General features: G+C 42.9%; 1 protein-coding gene across 1 annotated transcript in view; it reads right to left on the reverse strand.

The window, feature by feature from the left end:
- The window catches only part of CACHD1 (cache domain containing 1), a gene marked incomplete at its 5' end in the record, with an annotated part of 95,167 nt that overhangs the window by 24,282 nt on the left and 49,274 nt on the right, over positions 1 to 21,611 (reverse strand). Inside the window, 7 exons of the mRNA XM_084290936.1 lie at positions 320 to 469; positions 2,711 to 2,944; positions 3,953 to 4,102; positions 7,134 to 7,350; positions 8,955 to 9,099; positions 11,284 to 11,410; positions 19,398 to 19,504. Of these exons, the coding sequence (XP_084147062.1) occupies positions 320 to 469; positions 2,711 to 2,944; positions 3,953 to 4,102; positions 7,134 to 7,350; positions 8,955 to 9,099; positions 11,284 to 11,410; positions 19,398 to 19,504 (1,130 nt within the window). The remainder of the gene's footprint in view (positions 1 to 319; positions 470 to 2,710; positions 2,945 to 3,952; positions 4,103 to 7,133; positions 7,351 to 8,954; positions 9,100 to 11,283; positions 11,411 to 19,397; positions 19,505 to 21,611) is intronic.

The following is a 21,611-nucleotide window of genomic DNA, read 5'->3' on the forward strand; positions in this document are numbered from 1 at the left end:
TCAGAAGAAAACAGTTGACACAGGCATGCACCAGTTTTGCCTTTTGCCCTATACACAGAAACACGTAACAACAATTTCAGCAGCAGTAAACATTTCCACATCAAAACTCCAATACTGAAATTTTGTGTCATGAATCCACCTCCAGTCTCTAGCTGGCTGGCAACTCTCAAGCAAAACTAACCGAACACCACACAATTAATCCTCTAATAAACATTACCATTCATTATTTATAGACAATTTAGATACATGAGAATTAAGCATTTACTTTTGATAGCTAATGACCTCAGTGGGTGTTAGAATACCTTAACCTAGAAGTTACCTTTGTTATCGATGAGAAACGTGTAGGAACCCAATGAGTCCTGGTAATAGGTGACATCTTCCAAGATATATGCAAGATTAACATCTACTCCAACAATCCCCAGCAGCAGGTTTCCAAAGTAACACGGTTTACTTACAGTCATTATCAGGCCTTAGAATGAGAGAAATAACAGGAAAACATCAGCAATCTCCAGGTAATTTCTGGCAGAGGTAACAGCTTGTGCTTTATCATTTCAAAATGTTATGCAGTCATATTTCATACAGTATTTATTACGTGCTGAAATATGGGGAAAAAATGGTGTGCCTATGGGAAGCTGAGCAGGTCATCTGTTGTGTCCAGTGGTTTTTAGCTACTCTCACCAGTTATTTTTTGTTTCTTATAGTGACCTAAGGTACATTTAATCAATTTATTAAAATACACAGGACACGTAATGTTTTGGGTTTGTTGTTGTTGTTTTTTTTTGTCAGCCTACAAGTGAATGCCTTATAAGTAAGAATCATTCACATGAAAAGCCAAGATATTATTTTGTTCCTTCAATGCTGTCATTTAAGGCAACTGCAAAGAAGGAGAGAGGGGGAAGGGAGACGGAGAGAATTCATACCTGTAAAGCGACATCAGGGATGAATTATTGCTCATCTAATTGCATATTCAGAATATTAAACCTCCACTGCTTAACTAAATCCCAATACAGATACTGTACTGGGAATTATACCTGTAATTACACGATCGTTTGAGAAGCATCTCTTGTGCCTGAGGTAGGAACTTTAGGTAATGCCTTACTTCTCCTACTTTCTATGCCACTGCTATTTAGAAACTCTTCCTTCAAACCAATCTACAATTTATTTGCATGCATAAATACTGCAGTGTACTTAAAAGCTTATGTAAGCAAAGCTTTCTCTGTTGCACCATTTCTAATCCTTCTGATGCTCACATTTTCCATTATACTTGGATATGGCTTTGTGAGAGAATAATAATAAACCTTAATTACAAAGATTAAGAAACACAGCAAGAAACAAGCACTCTGACTCAGAGCAGATTTACTCGGGAATGGTCTTAAATTTGTTTTGGGACTCAAAACAAAACCTAAACTCAGGCACCTTTGAAAACCATTCGGCATAACCCCTAACTACTCCTAGGTCATAGCCAACACTAAGAATATGCAAAGTCTTGAATGAACAAATACAGAATTTGTACATTGTCCTAGCAATATGAAATCACCAGTGTGATTTCCTAACATCATCGTCACGTTTTTCACCTCTCTTTACAGAAAGTCCTACAGATGTGTCTGGTGAGCTACCCAAGACCAAGCAGGGGTAAACCCTCCAAACCCTCCAGCTCTGACCTTTCAGGTGCACACACTGATAGCCATCACTGACATCCATCAGTGCTACACCTTGATTCTCTCTGTTATCTGGCTGTAGGAGCAAAATCAGATGAAGTTGAACACACAGTGCTTGTTACTGTGGCATTGAGTTTTAAGGTAAAAGGGCAGATCCATGCGCCTTCCACCATGTCAACACAAATTAGCCACTGATGGGAGAGCCAGGCTGCAGACGTCCACTGCATTAAGGTGTTCTTCAGGATGCAATCACAGTCCAGGGAAAAACCGACAGCAGGCTTCCACTAAATTCGATGTATGCCTTGCTGCCAGACTGCTCGGGGCCATGGACAGCCGGCTGTCAGGGCAGCACAGCTCTGCTGAAGCTAGAGGAAGAGCTAAGGACAGCACATTTTGGACAGCATTTAATCATCTCTTTATGCCACCATTAAGCTGGTTGCCTTCCCTCTCTTACAGGGGTCTGACTGCCAGTGCCTGGCATCCCCATCTTCACAGACAGGCCAGAAAAAAAGGAAATTGCAGCAGCAATGATGACTTAAAAGTCACGTGCATGGCTCCAAGCAGAGGAGGAAAGGGAGGCTTGGGCGATGGTAAGTTTTCTCTCTTCCAGTGTGGGAAACTATGCAATCCTCTCAGTCTGCTCTAAGACCTCAAGCCATATGCAAGTACTGAAATAATGAACCCTGCAACGGTGCAGCATGGTCGTGGGTGTCACTTCAATGTGACAACACTGCTTTGCTCAAGTAGAAAGAATTTCTCTCCACAGATTAAATTCTGGGATGCTATATATATATATTCACATACACGAGAACAAATTCATCCCTGAGAATCCAACATAAATGTATCTACCTCCACGTCCCATTACCCCTCTTTTCATAACTAGACTTTCTGCAGATAAAAAGCCCATGGGCATGAAAGGCAAATTTTACATCTGCTTTGGAAACATGCCCAGAAGAATCACCTTGCAAGACTACAGCATATTTGGGAATACGTAAGCAAAAGGGAACCTAATTGCATAGATTTTTATACCCAATTTGAATGTAAGCACTTACCATCTCCCATTTCATCCGAGAAAGGCAGGCTGAAGACTGCCTCATCAATCATTCGGTTGGGGAGGTTGGTATAGAATCGGCCAACCGTAGTTTCCAGGTTACTCAGCTGGTTTAGGACCATCATGCTGCCCTTGATCACTGGCAGGGCTGTTCGATCCGGCACCCCGTACTTCACCGAGTTCTGCTCTGCCAAGTCCCGCAGGAAGGCCAGTTCTTTCAAACCTGTCACTCCCTCTGAAACCAAGAAATGTAAGGAAGGAGATAAAAGAAGCTTACGGTCCATCAAGACTTCTGTATCTTACTCCCAAGTGCTGTAAATACAAGTAATTAGCTGGTACAAAACGTAATAAGGTTACCTCTTCACATACTCTGAGATACAGCACACAAAAATTCAACACGCTGTTCATACCACCACTTTAAACAAAGATTTCTTTTAACAAAGACTTATGTGACCTATAAATCCACAGGACAGCTCTTTGTTCTCCACTGGTGGCTAGTCCACGTAAAGAACCCGGCACATATTATACACCCTTGGAGATAACAGGCTTTGTTCTTTAGCTTAAACATTAAAGCCTCACGTTTTACATAAGTCCCAGGCTCAATTCCTGCAGGCAAATCAAAGACTTTTGTACATATTAGGACTCAAATGAGTATTTAAACGTACAGTAAAATGATATATTAGCTTAAGCATTAGTTTCCTTGGCTAGAGCCTGTGTGCAATTTTCAGTAATGCAATGTACAGCCCTCTTAGGGAAGAGCTTTGCTAGAAAACAGAGGAAGCCAAACTGAGCGGGTGATCTTCATATTTAACTTCACCCCCAAGTTAGGTCCTCAGTTATCAAAGCACTCAGGTTGTTTGATGTTATATTCATGCTTACTGGCTAACAACTCCAACGTAAGTCACATGGATGCTCATTTTGTGGGAGCAAGGAACACTGGCAATGCCAGGAAGGTTTACAGTTGCAACAGTTATCAAATTTAATTCAGTCTGATTACCACTAGACTTTCTAGGCAAAAATCTTTTACATCCTGAGCAGCTGCACTTTGATATATAAGCATATTGTGGCACAGGGTTTCGTACATTAAAGAGGCAACATCTGGATATGGCCTGGGGATTACATGGACCAAAATCCATTAACGAACTGCTCCCAACAGGGCGTGGAATTACACTTGGATGAGCTTAATAAACTGGCTGTGCTATGAAAGGGAATTTCCATCCACTGGAAGGAGAACATCTCTCACCATTCATAAGCGCGTACGTGAGAATCATTACGGAGTTGTTGAGAAAACTATTTTCTTCGTTGATGACGCGTAGAGTCGCCTTTTTGTCATCTTCTGAGGAATCTTTCGATGTGATCCCAGCCGAGAGATAAATTATGACCATATCAGTATCTAAAACGAATATTGCAGACAGTGCATTAGAGTTTTAACTCAGGAAAGCATTGCGGTAAGAGTCCTTATGTCTGCTTGCAAACATATATTGCCAACAGCTTCATTTGTAAGATTCAGAGGAATCTACAGTGGATAAGCACACTGGAGCCTTACGAATTACATCTTTTGTTATTAAACATCCATTCACACTATTTAGCAACCCCCTGGTTGGCTTGGTGCCTACCAGCTTCCCAGAAGGCACACTGATGGCGTTTGCGGAGCAGGCCCCACCAACACAGCCTGGCCTGGCTGCAACTGGGCAGGAGTACGCTCGAGATGAGCATGCAGCGTGCTGCAGAGGCCTCTTAACAAGACTTAACAAGAGCAATAAGCCTGCAAGTTTCACCTGCTGAGCCTTTTTCTCCCCTGCAGAGCGGAGCTGTGTGCCTCACGGGGCAGCACCTGCCTGCATTTCCTACAGGAGAAGTGCACGGTGCTTTCTGACAGGCAGCACGGGAGCTCGGGATGCCATGGGATGAAGGGCACCTTACCTTTCCTGCGGCGTAGGTCTGAGCATAACGCCTGAGAAACGCAACGCAACGCGCAGCCCTTCATCTCCGGCTCCCTTTGCATGAAGCTGAACACGTTTTTCAAGCCGAGTATGTTCTGTGCGAACGGCCTGCCTCGAAGCCTTTGAACATGCAAATCCCAATCTTTGCTTACACGCAATCTGATTTCATCATCTCAGTGTTAGAAGTGTTTTATGCATATAATTAAGACACTTGTAGTGATCATGCAACACCACATAATCTGAAGCACATGAGGTCTGCTGGTTGTATGCCAACTTTGTTGTCCCATCTGTTATCTTTTATTTTTTAAATAGTTATGAATATTGACTTGGATATTTTGTCCTCCTGACTTGAAAAGCCCTTCAGCCAGAAGTGGGTTTTGACACAAACGGGTATGACAAGCTGGTTTTTCGCAGGGAATTTCTGCTGTATTTTTTTTTTAAGAAGCTAAAGATAGAAATAAAAGCAAAGCCAGGTGTTAATACAGCTTTAGCTGTATTTAAGGAAAGCCATTCATCTGTTTCCCAGGCTACAGCACAGATACTTTATATCGCAGCCAGGGCATGGTGCTTTTAACGTTTTTTTAATATATATGTGTGATTTAACTTATCTGTGTGTATAGACACACACGTATAGACAGGCTACCTATTTGCCTTGGGTTTTCAAGAGGTGTTGGCTCTCAGGGACAGCCTTCTCTTACACTTTGGGATGAGGGTCTGCTGAGCAGGACAGCGATAGGATCTGGCACGAGGCAGGAAATCCTGACGTGTTCAGCAGCACAATTCCTCCATCACATACCAGGCGTTCCCTTCTAACATTTCCAACGTGAATTCAGGAGCGAGGTTGTATCTCAATAGCTTCCCTGACACACCCACACATTGTTCTCCAGGAACAGGATGTTAGAAAATTAACGTTAAAATGAATAATACTTTTTCTTTTTTTCTTTTTTAAAGATAAAAAGATTATTTATAAGAAAACGAATCATGGTTTATAAACATCCTCTTCTCGTATCTGTTGTGTCTCACCCTGCGAATTCTGAAGCTTGCTATGTTCATATTACATCTTCAAAAATCTTTTACTCTTAGAGAAAACCTAAATCCACAGTATTTACCTTTTATTTTAATTTTACGTACTTCTGCTCCCAGTAATTGTTCCAAATGAAACCTAGTAAAAACGTGTTCTTCCACATTAGTGAAGAGGACACCAAAACCTTCTCATCCTAACACACAAACAATGCCAAACAGAAAAGGTACGTAGGAGGATGTTGTAAGATTCACAGACAATGTTCTTGGAATAACTACCCGTGACTAATATGTCTTATCCCAGCCAGCTTCAGCAGCCATAGATTTTTTTTTTCTTTCTCTCTAGAAAGTTGCACCCCTTTCATCATTTTGCCAGAGGATGGTAAAAACCTGCCCTTGACAACCCTGTCTTTCAGCTAAGCAATGTACAGACAGATAAATGCTTCACTTTATCTATGGCCTAAAGCTCAGAAGTTGAACGAACCTTTAATAGCAAAAGCACCATTTGATAAACTGAGGGAAAGTGACCTGAAATAGGAGCACATTTCCTTAGTCTTTCAAAAGCACTTTCATCCCTGGGCTTTTCTTTTCAACCTTCTTCCGTTCTGCACAGCAAGCTGAGCTGCTGCCCTCCAGGACAATGAAAAATTTGCAGTCATCTGAGGGGGCCCGGGACCAGGCTGTGGGATCTGTGTTACATAAACGAATTGGCTGAAATGACGGAGATCAGGCTGCTCCCTCCACCCTGCCACGGCCCTGGCAGTGCTACTTGACTGCCACAAGCACTCAGAGCCTTAAGAGCTGCCTTTCCTCAGCTTCCTGGTAAGCGAATGTGCCGCTTCATTTCACATCCATCTTCTCCACATCTTGCACCACGTCCTCATTACAAAAAACACACACAAAACAAAAGAGCTTTGGGAATGGGAAGGAGAAACCCCATTACGCACACACCAAACCAGGAGGATATTAGATGAAGGAAAATTTATCGAGGTCAGCCTCAGGTTCCATAAAATATCACCCATAACTGGTATTCTCAAAACACCCTTTTCCCTGAGAAGGACGGACCACATCCTAGGATTCCAGTAAGGGAATTACCCACATCCATTCATTTTAGCAATACGCCAATGAACCTGCTGCAACAGCAATTTCCATTGAAAGGACCCCTGCACACCTCTAGGACGTAATTCTGTTATCAGCCATGCACTCCTGCAATTTCATCTTATAGTTTAAAAGAAAGTCAGCAAGTAGAATAAATTTAAAAAGAATGGCGACATTCAACAGCCATTCGTGAAGATTTCAGATCAAGTAAATGCTATTTAATAAAAAACATAAGCTTTTTTTTTTTTTTTTTTTTGGATATTCCAGACACTACATTTCTTTGGCCTCTGTAAAAGCGAGAATCTCAAAAAAATATAATTGCAAGCCTCAAAAATAATCAGGATTACACAACAAGAGACTTACTTCCTTGGAGTTTCGTGCCATTGTTTGTATTTCGTATCAACTGGAAAGCCTTTTGAAATCCTACTGCATGCTGTGTAGGGCTGTCAGATGACTTTATACTGCTAACGAAGGTGGACATCTTCCTTTTTGTCTCACTAGTGGCAGGAGACAGAAACGTCTTATAGCACTGATCCAGCGAGCAGGTTCTTACTGTGTCTGCCACGGTTAACACAGAGATCTTAAAAGAGAAGAAACTATATTGGATTACCTTACCATTTATAATTCCTTACATACCAATATAGAAAACACAATGATAAGCCAACTGAGGAGATTTGGTGGATTTAAATTCAATTGTTAAGAAATAAATGCTTGAGGCATAAATCCATCAAATTTGAAAAGGATTAGACTTATGGTGATTTCAAGAAAAAGAGACTTCGGTCTTTGTTTCTCAGATGAAGTCAGCTCTGCTCATACATAATAGTTACTGCACTGTTCAGGGCAGAAACCTAAGCAGACTGGAGATATCTGAAAACAAAATCAGCAGAGAGCATTTCCAGGAAATCCTTGAGTGTCTGTAGAAAAGTGGAGGCTGCACAGAAAATGGAAACAAGAAAACCCTCTACAGGGTTTTCAAAAGAGAATTGTTACGATTTTTTTTAAAAAAATGTTTTAATCAAGGTGACCAAATCTACCATCAATTTTTATCCTGTAAATGAGTTAAGGCACCTAGTGGTAACACTTGTGTTAATACACATATAACATACCAATCTAATTAAACGAGTGGCATACTTTATTCTAAATTATGACTGATGCAAGAAAGTCGCAGAATAAAGCAGTAATTATTTACTCGTTTAACAGGTTTTGTAACCACTGAGCTACTGACCAAGTAATCTCGCTCTCAAATGTATTTTCTTCATTATAGGTCTGTATTCAGACAAATACGTTTGGCACTTAAATGTAAGTCCTATTAATTCTGGTTAACTGTAAGCATTATTACACTGCATGAAAACTCTCTAAAAGCAAAGCAGTTAGAGGTGTTTTTTCCATACTATTATCTTAAGGCAAAGATTGTAACCAGTAATTCTTCAATGTAATTTGACTGAAACTCCCTTCCAACTAGGAAAACAAGCAGCAAGAACAAGCAAGGTCCCACTAACAGAGAATTACTGGAAGTACAGACAGAACTGGGGACTGCTTATGGACTTGTAAAAGCACCTTTTGTGCCCACGTTGTAATCCCTACTTCAAACAAAAAGATGGGTTAAGTGACTTTCTCAATGTCAAGTTGAATGTATATGGCAGAACAAGAAATACAATACAGATTTCTTGGCCCTTTGCTTTATCCTTTCCTTGCTGGTATCACGGCCGTCTGGGAATCTTCCAAACACTAATTACATTTCAGATCACTCCAAAATAACAGCAGAATAAATCATTTCCATTTTCCCAGGCAAGAGGACAGCCTCAGAGGCAAAATGAGTCACTCAAAGCAACACTTCAGAAATCAGTCATCAAGTTCAGAGCATGGCTCCAGTCGCCTGCTGTATCTCACTGCTGACCATCACCTGAAGTCTCTGCCAAGACTGAGAGCCTTTAAGGATTACTCAGAAACAAGATTTTGCCTTACATCAGTGGATTTCAATTTTTTCAGCCTCTGGATCACCAAATGCTTCCCCTACAGTAACACAGGCTTCCAAAAGTGAGTTTGATTCCTCATCACCCATGAGAAGCAGACCACGGATCCCCATGAATCCATGGACCACAAGTTAAAAACACCGCTTTGGCTGAAAACATCAAGCAGAGTTGAAACCAACAGAACCATGCTCATCGCTGGCAGAAAGCTCACCTTATCGTGTTCATCTATAGAGCTCAGAATAACCTGAGCAGCATCTTTGGCGATCTGAAGCTGTGTCTCAGTGACCGAAGCCCCGTGGTCCACGATGACAACGATATGCTTGGACTGAGGTCGGACAGTAGAAACGTAGACGGGCCTGCAGGAGAACGGAACGCAAACCACTGCCGTGAGTCATCATTTCCACGAAGATGTTTACAAGTGAAAATAGCCGAGAACTAAAAACAAGAACAGCCCCACAAAGAAACAATAACTTCCAAAAGGAATTTTTGATTTTATAAGAACTTCTACCAGGAAAGACCAGCTGGGAATCCAGACCTAAAGAAACGGCCCTTGCTTTTACTCTTTCTGACCTGAACCCAAGTCAGGTGTCAGATCCTTCTCCCTCTAGCACAGCAGCCGCTTCCAGCTAGAAATAAAAAATTTTGCTGAAGCAGTGGCTGTGTTTGGGACTACTGCTTGCAGCAGGCTTTGGACTGAGCACGATAAGCACCGATTGTTTAATGATAACTGTTGGGTGCCGGGAACATTACTCACATGGAAAGGTAAGCGCAACGGTGGGTATTTGCTGGTTACATGACAAGTAAAAACCTGTGCAGCTGTGCAGAGTTCCATTAGCATAGGGAGCTTGGTTTATTTTAATAAGAGAAGGCTTCTGGCCAAGAAAAGTTTTTCTCTTGGAGCCCTGGAGGATTTCACATGGGTTGTGCTCCGCATCCCCTCAGGTATGCGCAGCTCTGAGCCGCGTGGCCCAGCTGCCTCAAACCTGGGTGAGGGCTCAGTGCTGCCACGCGTCTGTTTGTGCTAACATTTAAAACATATTGTCAGTGAAGGGCTGCTCAGATACAGTTCAATATTGCGAGGTATGTGAGAAAGATTTCACGAGCTCTTCCAGCTCTTTCAACCTGGAAGAAATTAGAAAATTTGACAGGACCCATTTTTCTTCTTTATCCCAGACCCAAAAACTACTTAAGAGTCAAGTGTGAGTTCTGGAACCTAAATTTTGTTATATTAAATTTTGTTATACTAAATTTTGTTATATTAAAGACAGCCACAGCAATCGTATCAACAGATAAAGAAACGCAGGAGGTTTTAGACAAGGCACTGCAGTAAACAACTGGCACAAATCTGTTCCTAATTGTGGAACCGCCTGCAGCTCTACACTTATATGAATACCCAGAACTTAGAGAGCACGTTTGATCTTCAAAGCACTTACTATTAACTAATTAATCTGTCCAAACTACCCTGCAAGGTAAATCTTAGCAGGAAAATAATATCCCTAGTTTATCCATGGAGAAGCTAAGACCAAGATTAGGTGATACGTATGAAATCACCAATGGTTTTAGTGTCAAAAGTCGGATGGAGACTCAGGTATTCCCAGCTCTCACGTCTTCAGACCGCACCTTTCCAAGGCTATAGGAAACTTAATCAAGCCCAGACGCTTCAAGCTTTGATGATACATAGAAGATAGCACCAGTAAACAGCTGATTGCTCAACACTGTCAAGAAACCAAAGCGCTGCTCAGCTTCTGTGCATTCAGCTCTGTGGAAATGTACTTGGTTGGGCTAATGCTTCCCCCGCATAGATTGATTAGCTGGTACAATTAGCTAACTTGTGACCTAAGAGTGACTAAAGCTGCTGCACTTTCTCAGAAGAATCCACCCTTGAGTCTTGATCAATCCCCGTAGCGTTGACAGCAAACGCCGGGGGTAAAATAGCAAACTGCAACTGCTTTGCTGCGTGCCTCCAGACGGAACAGGCAAGTTATTACCCTGAATAGGAAAACCATGTCACCATTTGGTCCTTTTTTCCTACAATTTTCTCAGCAGAAACAGAAAGTGTCCACTATTGCTTCCCTGCTACCCACGATGTGCCACTTGAACCTCGGGGGGAGGTTCCAGAAGGGCTCTTGCCGAGGGCTGTTCCCATCTGTTATCCTCCAGCCCCCTTCCCCAAAGCCATGCACCTGCCTCAGCAGCAGAGTACGTGCTCACTGCTTTGCTAATAGGGGTCAAGTATGAGTCAAATACAAACCAAATTTTGCCTGTGGGCTGACCTTCAATTTACAGGTTACTGCTCTGTACAGCTAATTTGATTTGAGAGATGTGAGGAACCTGTTGGCAACTGTGTTGTACTTTAAAGCTGCTTCTTCTTAAGTGAAATCCAGGACTTTAAAAACAAACCTAAGGAAACCAAGGGACCCCAGCAGAAGTTACTCATGAATGTTGTTGACTTGGAAAAGCAAAACACTGGAAAAAAATCAGTACTTGAGGAATGCAATTTTTGTGCTTTGCCCCCTAAATGGTAAGGAGTCGAGTCGTACCTGCTGCGGTGTTCGTAGCTGCCTTTGCATCGGAACTTGTGGGCTGGGAAAACGGTGAAAATGCCTTCTTCTGAGCTGAAATACTGCCACTTAATCCCCGGGTTTGACTTCAGATTATCAGCAAGAACTGGAAGTTGGACAGGAAAAATGACAAATGAAGGAGAGTTATGAAGGGAGGTCAAACTGAGAGCTACGTTTAATGAAAGGCCTCTCTCATATGTACTTGGAGAAGAATAACCAGGGGTTATAAACAAGGGGCCCATGCAGCTCTATTTGAGGATTGGGTAAAGCTTCGCATCTGATTTGCGAATAGTTGAAGTCTTTTAGAAACCTAACATTAGACTTGGTAGATTTTATTTAATGGGATGACTGTTCCTGAACCTCTGAAGCATAACTGCGACGAAAGATGCCAAGGCAGGAGCAAAGAAGGAAGAGATTAAGGCAATTATATATAACATGTATGCAAACAAACATTTACACATAAAAACAATGTCTATATGGAATTTTCATACAGAAAAAAATGCTAAAAAAAGAAAAGGAAGTATGTTTTTTACACGGAAGTAACCCCAAAATATGAAACAGGCTTGCAGCTTACAGCCCCGTAAGCCAAGCCACTAACATTACCCATCTGTTTAAAAATGTCTACCTGAACATTTGGCAAAAATAGCTTTACACACAAATGTGGATCAAGGAAAATCTCACCAAACAAACAGCTGAAAGGGTTAAAGAACAGGGAGAATCTTTCTTTGTTCCTCATGCTTTTGTTCGTGAAGGGTAGACAGGTACAACTCCCACTCTCAGGACTGAAGAATTTCTTCAAGTTTCTCATTATCCCTGTGCCATAATTGACGGGGCTGCAGGCTCTCATGTTGCTTGTTAGGAGCAATAACCCCCTTTTCAGGAAAAACACAGCATCTCCTCTTGGGGTTACGCAGCAGCCATCCCGTCCAAGTGCTGCCTGGCGGTTGGTGGCTCCACGCTGGTTCCACCAAGCTCACCACGAGCATCACCACCAGCTTCCCATTTTCCAAATCAAAGTGGAGAAAGAATGAAGGTAACAGATCCTAGCAGCCACACAGCGACTTTCCTACAAATCTCTCAAATTCCTCCATGCCAGCTGCTTATTAATTACTCAGTGTATGGGGAAAAGCTAAGAATAAAGCAGGTCGGTGACGTGTTTCCAGGTGGCGTAGCCAAGCACGAACCAAGTTCAGGATGTAACTGGGGAGCGCAGATCTCAAACCCCCTTGTGGTTTATAGACCACATGCATTCTTCTTAAAACGTGCTCACCTTCCCTTTTAAATAATCTTCAAGAAAGTGCTACTTAACACCCACAAAGTCCTTTGAAAGCTGTAGCTCAGCAGCATTAACAAAGCTTTGAGTCGCCTGCTGCAGAGGTGGCACTGGGCTTTCTGCCTCGCGGTGACACGGGGATGTCCCCACTGCCACCTCCACTGCTCCCCGCAGGCCTGGTGAGGTGACGGGGACAGAGCTCTGCTGTACAGCTCCTCACCTTTTCTTGAGCACTTCACTTCTGGCACTCCCCTTTGGGCTGAGACTGAAAATAGACCAGACAGCTTCATCTCCTGCATCTCATTCATTATCAAATACCCCACTATTTGGGTTGGAAACCACCGCAGGGCACATTTCAAACCCTAACCAGATGTTCTACAACAAACTAGGCAGGCAGCCCCAGTGTAAGTTCCCATCCTCAGCAGTTTAGCACCTTCTCGAGTTTCCCAGACTGGCTGTGGCCACGACGGTCTCCCAGCATTCAGCTCAGGGTAATTACCCCATAAAAACCACTATCTCTCCCCCCACACACCACCTTTTGCTGCAGTTGTTTGCATTTCCACTGTGCCTACGAGCCCCAAGGAAAGCCGTGGCTGCATCACGTTGGCCTCTGCCCAAAGCAGCAGCTTCGCATGATCTTGACTCCGAAGAAGCTGCTGCCTTAGGAGATGAGATGAGGAAAAGGACCAAGGAAGAAACAGAAGAACGAGGCACCAAATTCCCACAATGATGTCAAAGCTCGTTTCCCTGCCCCTGTGCGCAGGTGACATCAACCTGGTGATGCTCTTGGGAGCACGAATCATTTTTCTACTTCATTTTCATGCTTTCAAAGAAAGCACCCATGATCTTGCAACCGAAAGTCAAACTCATTTGCAAATGTTTTTTTGTTTCACTCACGTCTCCCTAAATTTCTCTCAAGTCCTTGTGTTGGTGTCACACTGGAGACGATGCCAGTTTCTCGGTGCCATTTCTGTTTTGTAAAAAAAAGCAGGTTTTTGGTCACCGACAAGTAGTTTCTGTGTGGCAGGGACACAAAGCTGCGTGAAATTTTAATACTGCCAAATTGGAAATTTTGAGGAAAAAATTCACTTTTCATTACAAGTGAAATAAACCTAAAGCCACACGGAATTTCTAGCTGTTATAGCTAGGCCTACCAGCAATTCCTCTCCCCAGCCCTCTCCTGAGTGCACCCATCCTCTTTTCCTCTCCAAAATCCTGTCTGGAAAGCTGAGATGTGTTTCTGAGCTCAACTAGGGTGTTGCAGCCTCGTCCTCCATGCTTGGGAGCGCGATGCTTGGCCACAGCTGTGGGGATCCAGGGAAGCATCTGAGAGCCTTTTATTAAGCTGTAAAGAAACACCTGAGGGGAAAAACCAACAGCACTGCACCAGGGCCCCAAAAGCACCCAAACCTTGGAAATACATATATGCAGTTCACAATTAACATCAAAATGTAACTGATTTTAAACAACATCGCCTTTCAGCGTCAACGTGACAAGGTTTTATTTCCTGAAAGATTTTGACCCAGGCTTCCTTCTCCCTCCTGTAACCGCTGGGAAATCTAGGTGTCCAATTAAGCTAATTGCTCAGGCTGCTTTTACTAATCGAGACCAAGCTGGCACCTTCCGAGGGCTCTTCACCGGCTCGTCCTTGCCGGCTGCACGCTGAGCTGCCAAAACCCCAGGCTTAGGGGAGCTGAACCTGCCCTCAGAGGTCAGCAATGCTGAACTTAGCTCATTAGCAGCATTATATATTTATAATATAATTGCCATCATAAAGAGGCTGAATTTCAGTTCTTCTCATGTCTCCCAGAGTCTGAAGACTATTTTCAAACCAGGTCCTTGAGCACTCTAAGCCGGGCTAGAACAACCTGCCCATTTTAATTTCGCCAAGAGCATTAAAATAAAGGAGTTTATAATTACAGGCATTTTTTTAAATCGTTGCTGTATTGAAGGTGAACTCCTCATTCCCACAAGGCCATCATTTGTATTTACTTTCCCATGACAGCATCAGGGCTTAGATGCTCATTTTCCCAATAAAACAATTGGGTTTGAACCCTAACAAATTCCTCGCAGCCTCAGTGCTCCCCCTCTGCTTTTCCTCCTCTGCTCATGCTGCCTTTGACAAGTCCAGCAGCTCGACGTTGCCCTCCCTGGACACCACCAATTTCACCACGTCTCGTTGCTTCTTTCTTTTTCCCATGACCACAGGAGACAGACTCCCATCAGATAAGCAAAAGCTGAAAAATAGGTTTTGTTTTCCTCTTTAGGTGCCCTCTTGTTTTCCATCTACTGAAGTCACAACAACGCCCTGCAGATATTGCCTCGTTCCTTGGTCTCTGCCAGGACACACAGCAAATGTTCTCTCTTTTGTTGGTTTTGACCAAACCTCCCCTCCCCTCAACATTTCACTCCCTCAGCTGCTCGCCTGTACTTAATTATCGCCTCATCCCTGCAGCAAAGCCGGGCTTTGGACAGGTTATACAAACAAAAGACCCCAAAAAAACCCCTTGTGAGCTGCCTGCCCAGCCTACACACCGACATTTGTCCGAGTTGGCAGCAGTAGCAGAAACATGCACAGGGCATTTCACTGCTACTCATTTTCCAGGCTTCCATAGGCTTGCTAAGAGCTGTGGTTCCCAACTGAACTCAAACACCAACCTAATTTTTCATTTTCTGTTTAGGATAAAGTTATTTTTGCACATAATGTAAGCCACCTACCTCCCTACTGTAACACAAATAATATTTTGTGTTACATGCAATGATTTTACAGCTCTAAAATGAGCATCTCCGCTCCGCAAAGACCCAGCCTCGATATCCCACTGCTGGCAGGAACCTGGAGGTCTAAGCCTCACGCAGAAATCCCAGAGGTGCCTCAGCTTGGAGGCATGGATGGGGACGTGAACGTCCAGCTGGGAGCTGCCTCCGTCCTCGCCACGCACAACGCGGCACCACCTGACCCCAAAGGCTGCCGCAGACAGAAGTTGGGAAGAATTAGCATGAGAGCATTTGAAACGATCATTCTCTCTAATTATAAATATCTAACAAAGCAAAAAGGACTTTTAGAGAGAAAGCCCTGTGTGATAGAGTTTATAAAACTTCAAAGGGAATGCGATATGATAACACTTAGCACTTCTAGATACCACTTTACGTCTTCAAAGCATAGTCAAATCATTAACTAATTAATCTTCAAAGAAAAGCACAGTCAGTAAAAAAAAAAAAAAGGGAACTGCTGAACATAATTGCTCATTATAAGAGTTTCTTACAGTCTTCTTCAGCATTACGTTTATTGAGCTGCAGACCTCACAGTTCTCATCAGGCAAAAAAAAAAAGTTGAGTTTTCAGTGAAACACAGACACAGACTGCAGCTCTGCTCCAAGAGGAACCTCTGTTAAAAGTCCTCATTATGGAGATACTCCAGTGATGCTCTGGAACAACAGCAGAGAGTGAATGTGTTTAGTTTACAAGTTAAGACGTCCTCTGACCCACAAGACTTATCCAGGACTTTGAGTCAAGCTGCATTCTGCCTCATGCATTTTCTCCAGAAAAAAGCCTGCAGCTTGAATCCAATTAAAATTCTGCTGATGGCACGAGGCAGGGCTGAGGCCAGCTCACTCCCTGGGAGCTGTTTGGACTCTGAAGGGCAAAGAAGCAACAAACATCATGGAAAGGAGGGATCCCAGCTTCCCAGCTTTAAAAGGATTTGAGCCATGAGTTGCCACCCCTTCCAAAACACCTCCCAACTCCTTTACCTCACCCGAGCTATCAGCTCAAAGTACAGCAATGCAAGGGGCACGACCAAGGCACTCCACATTTTAAATGATCAAGACCCTGAGTAAGGCACAGACAAAATCTGTTGGGAAACGTGGTCCCATCCCTGCATGTTCCTGGGGAAACACGCTCTGCCAAAGCTGCCTGATTTGAACCAGACATTTGGGCGTTTTGGAGGCTGAGAAAAGGAAAGATTTACTGGTTCCTTGTTTATTCAAGAAGATAAAGAGCAAGCAATCTGATAACATAATGCACAGGCTCTGGGCAGAGTTTTGTCATCTAATAAATAAAGGACTACTCACAGAGTGAGGGCAGATCTCTTAATCTGACTGACTGAAGCCTGCGATTCCATGTGAAGAATAAAGACTCTCTCCTCATCTATTTTGTAGTCGTGGCTAAAGGTAATCCAAATGGAAAACTCCAGCCAGGATAAAAACAGAACCTCTTCAAGGAGAAAAAAAAAAATAATACAACCACCACCACCAAATCAACCTGATCTCACAAAATAAAATAGCAAAAAGTGGAATTTAAGGGAATTTAAGAAGAGAATTTTTCCTATTTTTTTTTTCTTCTTCCTCTTTTCTCCAAGATCATGTTTATCTTCTATGCTATAAAAGTCCAATAGAAAATTACAAAAAAAAAAAAAGAAGAAAGTTTATTTTTGCATGTTTCACGAGCTCCACTTCCCCTGTTGAACCAATTGCTCTGATGAGCAACCTGGCTGCTGGACCTGGCAGCCTCCTTTGGGAAACCCTGAGCAAACCAGAGCGGAGGACAGGAGCTCCTGCTCTGGGAGCTGGGGCAGCAGCAGGCTTGCAAACCTCACCCCCATCACCAGGCTGGCATCCCCAGCCCGTCTAAGGGCATCTGTTGTTACAAGACAGGCGATGTGCTGCTTGGGCAGGGGGTGATGGCAGCCCCGTGCCAGCCCAGAGCCAGCCCAGCCCCACATTTCCCAGCTGGGGCAGTAGGGCTGAGGCACATTTGGTGTTCTCACTCGAGGAACGGGGAAGGGAAGGTTGGACAGCTCACCTACCGGACCTCCAAACACCTCCAGAAAAGGAGGTGAGGACTCGGGGTGCTTACTGCTTGCAGCTCTCCTACAGAGAGCATAACTCGGTGTTTCACTGGGTTTCACTCAGCATCAGCTGGTGCTTCTCAAAGAAACCTGTTTCGGCCTCATTTTCCAGCACCAGCCCAGTCTTTCTGTTCCATTTCTCTCTCAAGGGCATCTTCTCACTCGCAGAAAAGATCCTACCAAAGGCTGTTTGAAAGCTGCTAAGAGGAAAACCAGAGGAGAGTTGCTCACTATCACCAAGTCCTGCAGCGTTTCCCTGCTCTCACCATCACTCCAATTCCCTTGTTGTGTGCTGCCCGTGCTGCCAAGGCCATTTCGGGGAGCTTTCGAGACAGAGGCAAGGGCAGAGGAGGCACTCGAGTCTGAGTGGCGAGTCAGGACAGCGAGACCTCGTGCTCGCTTTGTTTTTGTAAAAATTCGAAACAAACGTAAAAGAAAATTCTAGCTCAGGCTATTTGTTTTGCACCACTCAAGGAGAAGGGATATTTTTTTAATGCTTTTTTTTTTTTTACATGGATGTTCTGCACTATAAAAGTAAAAAATGGCTTTTCTATTTCAAGGGCCCAGTAAGTGATTCACTCAGTGCTTTGCTTCTACTGCAGTGCCTGAAAATCTGCTTTCAAAAATTATTTTGCTTAATGACAATTGAATGCAATTTTAAACATTACTATACTAATAATTACTACTTTTTATTATTTTTTAATTCCTTTTTTTTTTTTTTTTTTTTTTTTTATAAAAAGAGCCTGGAAGTAAAACAAAGTCCAGTAAAACACAGCAAGTGAACAAAGACTGCGTATCTTCAGGATGGGACACACTGCACAAATTAGGGTGATGAGACATCAGGAAATTAGCTTGTCTGGCCAGCACCTGTATTCAAGATGCAGCGTACAGCTGATAGGATAAAAAGAAACCTATGGGGGCTTAGTTTTGTTAAGACAGTAACTAACCAGAAATAATGCGAAGCTGTAAGAAGAGATACAGTAAGAGAGGGTAGGCATATATATATCTATATATAAATAGATACAGATATATAAATCCCATTTTACCCTCTTTTTTTTTTTTTTGGCACTTAAACAGTAGGGTTAAAAAAAAAATCAGCATTTTGTTCCAAAGATGCATGAGAATTAAAAGAAAAACATTATATCTGCAGTCTGCATTGCTTGTCAAAAGGGAACAAAAAGCCACCAAGAACTTTATGCTAAATGTAATCCTCAACCAAAACTTACTGTGCTATCTAATTTACAGCACTAAGTCAGCATAAAAAGTTGAACAGCACGACAAAACAGCTGGGCAAAAGCTGAACCATGAAAGAAGAACCTGAAAACCACGTATTAATTTCAGTTGACCGTGTAAAAAAAATGAAAATCAAAAGAAAAGAGCAAACTGTGCCACGCTGCAGAACCAAAAGCTTGATTGCTCAGGGATAAGCCACGCATTTAATGGTTTGAAGCATATTTCCAGCTCTTCAAGTGTGTTACGACAACAGGTTGACAGTCAAGATAGAAACACCTTGAGAAGACAAAGAAAGGAATATTTTAGAACGTCCTTGTATTTTGTAGTTTTTGCACGTCACTGCAAACACAGCCTCGCATTAGCTGAGCTCTGCTAAGAAGATCAGAGAAACTTCTTTGCTTGGCCCCATCGAGAGCCGACACTACTGATGCCAAAGCAGACAGGCCTGGGAAGGAAAGTGCCTTGGAAGAAAGAAGAAAAGTGCATAAACCACAACAAAATTATCCATGGTAGGCTAGAATAAAATCTTCATGACATTTTTATAAAGTCCTTAAGACTAAGGGCATACTTTAGGTATCGTCTTTCCATCATGAAATCTCAAATTAAGAGCACTGTGACAGTTTCAAGGAGAACTAGCTTGTTGCTATGGCAATCCGTGCTAATTCTCTATGCCAAGGAAACGTTACAGTCTAGTGGAAAAAACCTACAAGAGGAGGCAAATGCCCAAAGTATACTACTTACCAGAATTTAAATCACGCCCGGGATTGAAGGCTCTGCTGTTGACAGTGGTGGACAGTCTGTCGCAGCTGATCGTTCTGGACACGTTGGTGTTAAAGTTGCCATCGAATCTGAAACGCCAACAGCAGGATTAGCAGAGCAGACAGTACCTATTAAGCACACGCAGCATTTACAACGGAAATAAATCTTTCTGAAGGTTCAATGAAGAAGAATTATTTGTTTGGATACTCCACCATTACACGTGTTTCTAGGGCCCATGACAAATTGTGAAACCCAAGAGGAGGGGGGATAAACTCATCACAGCTGGATTGCATCTGCTCCCTAACATGATACATTACATTTTTCCTCTCTGTATTCCCTGAAAGATAGGATCAGGGGAGACTGAGCCCTTTCATCTAGATTTAAAGAGGTTCCAGCTTGGCACTAGGCAGAGCATCCAGGCGTGCCATCGGCAGGTGTCTCCTCCTGATGTCACACCAAATTTTTTCTTGCTGTTAAGATCCTTTCACCAGCTGAGATCCTTCCACCAGCACTAATATTTCCTCTGCTGTTTTTAAAAAAACATATATAAACCTAATACCTCATATGAAGATTCCCTCTTTATGTCCTTAGGAAAAAAATCTAGAAGTAGATCAACACAAACCCATTTTCTGTAGCAATGTTTGAGGATTTACATTCTGAAGAGCATAAAGAATTTGAGTCTGAAGCTTTGTTACATTTCATTAGGTAAAATAATTCCAATACATCCCTAATTCTAATCCCAGAATCATCTAGGTTGGAAAAGACCTTCAAGATCATCAAGTCAATGCAAAAAGTAATTCAGTAATTTTAATGACAATAAAACCTAATTAAACCAAGGCCTTAACAAAATCAAAATAAGAAGGGTTTTAAAGGTTAAGTAACTATAAACATTTCTGAAGCTTTCAAGGACTTAAAAGCAGTTTTGTATCATTTACATAAGGCCAGTTTTGCTCATTAATAACTTCATGACCTTGAACTCTTGATGGCGTTTGACTTACAGTCTCCTTGTTCATGGACCTCCAAAACTATTTGCCTCCTATCGGAGATTTTTCCTACCATCAATTTATTTCTGAGAAACCACAACAAACTGCAAGTGAGGCCTGCGGAAAATCACGTTTTGGAAGAGGAGCCTGGCTTGCCTTGCTGGAGTGCTGCCTGATAAGAAGCAAGTCTTGGAGAGAATCTGGGCAGAACGGGGGCTTGTTGAATACTGTCAAGACTGAAAGAGCAAATTAGAGGACATACGGCTGTGTCAGAAGATATTAACTTGATTAATACCAGTGGCACATCAATAGCTTAGAAACACTTACACAACCCTCACCCAGCGCCATCCCAATGCTTTCTCTTTAGATCAAAGCCCGTGCATATCGTACACACACCCTTTCTTTAGTTGTTTATCGTCAACTGCACGTAGATGGTTAACCTGAGGTTACTTTTTTCATGCACGTGCATACACACAGATATAAACAGATGTGCACACACAAACACACACGTGCCATGACACGGTGGAAGCCCAAAATACTGTAACACTGCTGAGGACGACAAGCGCCGCTCTTCTGGTCATTAAGAAATTGGAACCTGAGAATTTGCAACTAGTTCAAGCAGCGAGGTGCCCTGTAAGAAAGGGAAGGGATCTTCTTGTTCCGTCCTTGCAGGGCGCGTGCCGTAACGGCTGGGCTTCCCAGGCACACCAGATAATTAGACAACGAGCTCCTAAGCCATCCCACTAAAACAACAATCAACAGAAACAAAAACTGAGCCCGCAGACAGATGGAACTGGTTACCACAAGGAAATATCAAGTTATGACCACAGGAAGGGAGCCTTTTAAAGCAAACTAAATCTCTCCTAATCCACTATCTTCTTGTTCAGCCCGATTCAAAGTAATTTCTTCCTCAAGGAACAAAGCTGAGGCTGCCTGAAGCCAGCCAGACGCAGGGTCTGCCCCATCTCCTGGCTGTGGGACCCGCGCGTGCAGGATGCGGCGGAAGCTTTTATGACTTACAAGAGATCTGCAGAGACTACGGAAAAGAAAAATTTGTTAGCAGGCTTAAGACCACCACTTCTGTACATGACTGGATCCACTGTCAGAAACGTTATGATCACAGAATCAAACAAATGTTCCTGCAATGGGGGCTAGAGCTCACTGCAAGCAGCACGGCTGCTGCACGCAGAGGTCGTGAGTTGGCATTTTGGGC

The sequence above is a fragment of the Netta rufina genome (assembly GCF_964035555.1).
Source record: "Netta rufina genome assembly, chromosome: 8".
In the NCBI taxonomy this organism is placed as follows: Eukaryota; Metazoa; Chordata; class Aves; order Anseriformes; family Anatidae; genus Netta; species Netta rufina.